Source organism: Physeter macrocephalus, chromosome 20 (genome assembly GCF_002837175.3).
Source record: "Physeter macrocephalus isolate SW-GA chromosome 20, ASM283717v5, whole genome shotgun sequence".
NCBI classification, from domain to species: Eukaryota; Metazoa; Chordata; class Mammalia; order Artiodactyla; family Physeteridae; genus Physeter; species Physeter macrocephalus.
Genome location: NC_041233.1, coordinates 91672164 through 91679312, shown reverse-complemented (window position 1 = coordinate 91679312; position 7149 = coordinate 91672164). Strand labels below are relative to the sequence as shown.

General features: G+C 42.5%; 1 protein-coding gene across 1 annotated transcript in view; it reads left to right on the top strand.

Moving 5' to 3' along the window:
* Nucleotides 1-5324: 5324 nt before the first annotated feature.
* The window catches only part of KCNU1 (potassium calcium-activated channel subfamily U member 1), a 133492-nt gene continuing 131667 nt past the window's right edge, over nucleotides 5325-7149 (top strand). Inside the window, exon 1 of the mRNA XM_007104069.3 lies at nucleotides 5325-5519. Within this exon, the coding sequence (XP_007104131.2) occupies nucleotides 5325-5519 (195 nt within the window). The remainder of the gene's footprint in view (nucleotides 5520-7149) is intronic.

Below are 7149 nucleotides of genomic sequence, written 5' to 3'. Positions count from 1 at the left end.
ATTGATGGGCACTTAGGTCACTTCCATATCTTGGCTATCGTAAATAATGCTGCAATGAACATGGGTGTGTGTGTACTTTTTCAAATTAGTGTTTTTTCGTTTTCTTTGGCTAAAATACCCAGGAGTGGAATCACTGGATCATGTGATAGTTCTGTTTTTAGTTTTTTGAGGTATCTCCATACCGTTTTCCGTAACGGCTGAACCAAATTACATTTCCACCAACGGTGCACGAGGGTTTCCTTTTCTCCACATCCTTCCTGCTTCTTTTCGATGACAGCCATTCTGACGTGTGTGAGGTCGTATCTCATGGTGGTCTTGATTTGCATTTCCCTGATGATTAGTGATGTTGAGCATCTCTTCACGTGTCTCTTGGCCATCTGTATGTCTTCTTTGGAAAAACTACCTATTAAGATCCTTTGCCCATATTTAATTGGGTTGTTTGGGGTTTTTTGATATTGAGTTGTATGAGTTTCTTGTTCATTTTTTAAAAAGAATCCATATGGGAGATGAAGTCAGACAGTGGAATACGGAAAGGTGTTTACAATCTATTAGAGGACTAATCTGGGCTTATAGAATCAAAGATTCATAATGTGTCAAAGCTGGTAGGAATCTCAAACACCAGAACAGCCTCCTCATTTTACTGATGAGAGAATTAGGATCGGAGGAGCATAAGAATCCTGTGGAAAGACTTCTATTTCAGAAGTAAACCAACAAATTCAACAAAAGGTAAAAACAAAACCCAAGGTTTCTGTATGGATTTTAAGTACAAGTACATTGTTTATAATCCCAGCCTCTCCAGAGCCAATAATTTCTAAAAAACAAACCCATATGCTCACCAAAATAGCATGGACATTCTACTGGGCTAAAATAACTACCACAGTGGACCATCTTCTGTGCTTTGTCCACTTAGAATAAATAGGGAATGACAGAGTGAAGAAAAAAGTACGGTGCCTTTTTTAAGTACGGTGAGTTTCAATAGATCATGGATCTAAATAGAACCTGGACTAAATCATATTCCCTCAAAAGAAATCTCTCTTTAAAATGGGTTCATCTACTATCTCTCCTATTCCATGCAACTTTAAGGAGAGGAATTAAACCAAAATTGAAAACTGAAGAAGGTGAAAGGTAAAGATCTGGTGCCTAAAATAGCTTCATGGAAATACCTTGAGAGACAGTGCAGCATTTCCAAAGGGATAGACATATTAAGTCAACAAGAAGATGCTTACTTCAGACACAGCTTCCACTGTGATCTGAGTGTCCTGGGGAGGTAAAACCATCTTCATCCTTGACTTCAGACCTGATTTTGTCATTGACTAGCCGCCTGAACTGAGGCCTCATATGTCTTCACTGGTGTTTTTGACCAGTGGTGTAGATGTCCCTTGGGGTATGAAATAAACCCCTGCTTTTTGAAATAGAAGAAGGTAGGGTTAAACCATTAACTAGGATGGATGGTTTTAGGCCCTTAAAAGATACCGTTACCATATTATTCATTACTTTCAGAAGCATTCAAAACACACATTCATGAGTGCTGCTCTGTACACTTTAAAAATGAAGTTCTTTACTTTCTCAGTTACGGCACGTTTCTTGAAGAGAGCAAATTTTTGAAATGAAACATTTATTTAATCTCATTATAAAGTATAATTTTTCCAGAATATCTGAGTGCCCAGAGGTAAATTACAGAGATGTGTACAAAGTGAAGCTGTTTTTCTAATCAAATCACTGGCATGTTAAAAAATTCATCTGAACTGAAAAATAAATAAATAAGAAGTTCATCAGTAGCAGAGTCTTCATTTTTTAAGCCTAGTCTTAAAGGCACAGCAGTGAAAGGCCCCAGTGACCACCCGGAAGTACCAGCCAGAGGGCGGGGTCAGCCTTGACGCATCCTCCTCCTCATCCCCACGTGCAGACCCGACCCCCTGGACTGGACTTCGCTCACACCTGCCTACTCGACTCCACCCAGCAGCACCTGGGTCTCACCTGGACTAGCCTCCACTCACTCTGACCGGTGTCTGCTCTGTATGGAAGCCAGGACCATCCTTTCAATCACTTAGCTCCCTTCTTTAAAGTCCTTCAGCTGTTTCCTCTTAAGATAACATTTTTTGTTTGTTCTTATTTCTTTTTATCTTAAGCTGGAACACAAAGGTTCCCTTCTGACACTGCCAGCCTTCTCTTGGGCCACTGCTTTCCAGCCAACCAGCATCTCCAGAAGTGCCATTTCCCTTCCCACCTTCGCCCACAAGAATCCCCCAGCCTCACAAGGTTTGTCCCAGCTTCCCGAAGCCCACTGGGGCTCCGGGCCCGGGTAGCTTCTCATGCTTCAGACCCCAGCTTCAAACACGACATACTTGAGGCAGCCTCCTCGCATATACACACTGCTGATGGCACTTCCTTTGGAGGACAGTTTGTAGTGAGATGTGGGGCTCCGGGCCCGGGTAGCTTCTCATGCTTCAGACCCCAGCTTCAAACACGACATACTTGAGGCAGCCTCCTCGCCACGTCTAGGGATCCTCACCTGGGTGAGGGTCCTCCTTCCACTACTTGGCTTCTTCCCCAGACACTTCACAAGTTTCTCATTGTAAACGTCTTCCTCCAGTAACTGTATCCCCTGGGAGGGGATGAACTAGGTTTGTTCTGTTCACCACTGTGCTTCCAGTGCTTGGAACATAGTAGTTGCTCAGTGCGGATACGCATAGACACACACATCATGTCACTGTGTACACCCACACATATACACACCACACACCACGCCCTATGCATATACACACTGCTGATGGCACTTCCTTTGGAGGACAGTTTGTAGTGAGATGTGGGAAATATGGAGTAGAAAAGTGTGATTAACTTAAGATCCATGTATCAATAGATTCAATATTTCATTCACCTAACAAATATTTTGAAAGATCTATGATTTATTCATTCAGTCACCAGTTATTTACTAAGTTCATATGATTAGCCTGGTATGTGCTGGGTGTATGGTTGGACACAGGGTACTTGGTGAAGAAGACAAGAGGTAGGATCCCCAGACTTGTGGAGCTTATGGTCTGGTGAGGGAAGATAGAAAATAAACCAAGCAACAAGGAAATAACAGAACTGTAAGTGCTGTGACGTGCTAAGGAGGACGGGGTTGGGATGCCATACCAGAATCCTGGGGCACGGGGCTGGGCCCTCCTTTTTGTAGGATGGTCAGGAGGTCGTGAAGGGGCATTCACATGAAGACTTGAAAATAGCAGCTGCTAGAGATGGGAGTGGGTGCTCCAAGCAGAGAGAACAGTGTGTTGTAAAGGCTGGAAAAAGCGAAGCCTGTGTGTTCTTGTAGCTAAGAGGAAGCAGTGCGGCTGGAGCACAGTGTGGATGAGGCAGCATCCACAGTGTGAATGGGGTGCAGGGTGATCAACTAGCCCAGTTTGTCCAGGACTGAGGTGTCTCCCAGGGTGTTGGATTTTCACTACTGAACCTGAGACAGTCCTGGGGAAACGGGGATGGGTGCACAGCCTAGGTTCAAGATGAATTTGGAGACTGATTTGAAACCATCCACACATTTTCTGACTCACCACAGAAGCTAATAATATTATCACAGTAAAAGAACATTAGAGAAACAAACTACCTGTCTGTTTAAATTGAATTAAATATTTTTCTGTTCTCATAGGTCAGTTTCCAGGAAAAGGGGAAAAGGTGCCTAGACAGCATCTTGGAAAGAATTTGTAATACTTTGACGATATTCAATCACAAAAGTTAGGACGTGAGAAAATTTCATTGATGGTGACAGCTTAATCAGACTAAGTCAACGATGTGAATGAACTTTGACCTGGAAACTGTGATCTTATTTTCCAAATACCTGTAGGCGTGTAGTGTGTATGTGATATAAACAAATAAATCCCTCCCTTCCCCTCCCTTCCCTTCCTTCCTTTATCCTCCTGTCTCTTCCTTTCCTTATGATCAATGCCATTCAGAAAAAGAACTCTAATAGCTAACAGTACCTTTTCTTGTACTGAGTTTTACACTTTTCTAAATATGATCCCACTACCTTATTGAACCTCAATGATTCTATCAAGTCTGTATTATCATAAAATAAGACTATGAAAAACTAAAGTGACTTCGGAGGCACCACACAGTAACTTAACAGAAGAACTGGGGCTGAGCTCAGGGCTCTGAACTCCCAGAGCACAGTTCTTTATCATGCTGCCGTCTGCTAGTTAGCTAGCTGAACGATGGCATTTTGTGAAAATTACAGGTAAACTTAAAGGAAGGAAATATACCTGTGGTAGCATTTCTAGGAAATTCTGTCGTTACATCTGCCACTGGTAGCAGGGTCATGACAGACCCCAAAGGACAACAACATTTTGGCATTTTGTGAAAATTACAGGTAAACTTAAAGGAAGGAAATATACCTGTGGTAGCATTTCTAGGAAATTCTGTCGTTACGTCTGCCACTGGTAGCAGGGTCATGACAGACCCCAAAGGACAACATTTCTCCTGGGTCTCATCAGCTCATGTCAGGTCATCTTCACGATAACTAAGAGGAACAAGCCCCTCCCTCGGGCACTGACATTTTGCCTGCCACTCGTGCATGCTGAAAGGCATGACATTTCTTACACCTTTGAAAACATCAGAGGAAATAAAAGCTATTGCTCTCATGTTGAACTTTACCTCCGCTGGACCAAAGGGTTTGCTGACAGGGTGGGGATAAAAGCAAGAAAGGGGAGGATCCCGTAAGGAAGAGATAAGGGGAACAGATTCCTGAGCTCAAAAGCAACCAACCAACGTTCGCCCAGGTGAAATTGCTTCCTGCAGCTCCTGCACTCTGTACCGTGCCTTTCCAACTGAGAGGATATGCAAAAATCCTGAAGTGCTTTTCTCATCCGTCCTTCTGTGGTTACTGAGAATGTGGCATCACTTAGAAGAATCAGCACATTGACACACGTGTGGTTGGAAGTCATTTCACTCAAAAAGAGTTGTCCTGAAGTTGTTTGCACAAACCAAATAGATGACCCTTTGACCATGGCCACAAAGGATACAATTTCCTCAGGGTCGTGGAGAAAGTCAATAACAGCATCCAATCTAGAATTCTGGTCTTCCGAAGACCTATGTCATGGACCAAGTCAGTAGCGGCATCCAATCCAGAATTCTGGTCTTCCGAAGACCTATGTCATGGACCTTCTGCCGTTCATTCATTTGCGTCCTGTGAGTCGGCACCTCGGTTGTTACTGGACCCTCTCGCTGTTACTGCACGGGTCTTAGGACTCTAGTACGCCGCAGTCCAATTCCTGGAATCATTACCATGTGATCATGACATCATAGAAGAAGCAGCCCGACAATTCTGTCTCCTGATGTGTCTAACCAAGTCAGGGGACAATAGTTGGGAAGCCCTGGAGAAGATGTCTTGTACAGCTGAGATCCAAGCAGCGTTTATTCTTTCCTCCCTTGTGACCTTCTTCAGTGGACTTCTCATCTTATTAATACCCAGGCTAATCTGGAGGAGCATTAAAAAATGGCAAAAGAGCGAGGGAAAAGGAATTTTCTTGGTCAGTTCCCCTGTATGAAGATCAGAGACAGGTTTGGCATGCGTTTGTGTTTAGAAGACCATGGAGGCTTCGCTCAGTTTTCCCGGGTTAACAGCCAGCTCTGATGCGGTGACTTAGAAACAGGTCCATCCTGCTCAGGGGTGGAAAACAGGACCCCAGGCCACCATGCCAAAGGGTGCATCTACAGGGCCAGGCCTCCTCTCCCACCACTGGGAGAAGCAGTGCCTTGTGTGGATGACGATGCATGTGAGCTCTGGAAACAGATGTCATTGTTTTGAAAAAAAATCCGCTAACATGAGGTCTATGCCTCTATTTCAAATTTTAAAATGACGGTTGTGTTAGGTACCATGAGGAAGGCAGAAAGAACATCAGTGTCAACCTCACCGTCATGAATCATTCACGCAGGATGCTCATATACTCACAAGTATATATTGCCTTTTATACACGTTAATACAACACACGGAGTTGTACACACATGCAGAAACCCATGCGTACATGCACACGCCATCCAGCCACAAACTCAGGGACACTTCTTTACACCCAAACAAGCTTTGCAAGGGTGGGCACTATTGAATAACAACTGGAAAATGATGATGGTAAGACTTATGGTATCCTATCCAGATAAGACTCTGCTTAAGAGAATAAAAACGCTCAAATGTTACATAATGGCTGTTCTGGTACCAATGGTTGAAAGCAAAGATCTGTTCAGTTTTTCTTTCCCCAATTTTCTTTTTCTGATTTCCATAACAGAACACATCAACTGTGTTTTGTAATTAATACTGAAAAGTTGCTTGAAACATTGCCTCTTGATGCTAAACATTGACATAAAAGAATTTATAACATGGTAACTTTTTAAGGTCATTGCCAATGTCCTCATATGAAATTCAGGTGTCTGCATTCTAGAAGTGCCCAATATGGAATTTTATAGATTTTGTCGCTAAATGAGTTTATGCTATTACTAATTATTTCTAGATTAAAGACAGTCAGCAGTGGCATAGCAATTGGGGAATGAATCCTGGGGTTCTGATTTCTTAACAACACTGACGGTGCGTGAATGGGTACTGGATATGGTGAATATGCCTTCTGCCTTTTTTTTTCAGTGCGCAACTGAATTGGTAGAATTGTTTAATCTCCTTAGACTTCTGCTCCAGGAAATGTTTCTTCTTCCCCATTATATTCATTTTTGTGTGGTTACAAAAATGTGAGAATGCATTTTTATATAAACATTTGCTGTATTTTTCATTTCATTCTTTTGCTTGAAACATTGCCTCTTGATGCTAAACATTGACATAAAAGAATTTATAACTTGGTAACTTTTTAAGGTCATTGCCAATGTCCTCATATGAAATTCAGGTGCCTGCATTCTAGAAGTGCCCAATATGGAATTTTATAGATTTTGTCGCTAAATGAGTTTATGCTATTACTAATTATTTCTAGATTAAAGACAGTAAGCAGTGGCATAGTAATTGGGGAATGAATCCTGGGGTTCTGATTTCATAACAACACTGACGGTGCGTGAATGGGTACTGGATATGGTGAATATGCCTTCTGCCTTTTTTTTTCAGTGCACAACTGAATTGGTAGAATTGTTTAATCTCCTTAGACTTCTGCTCCAGGAAATGTTTCTTCT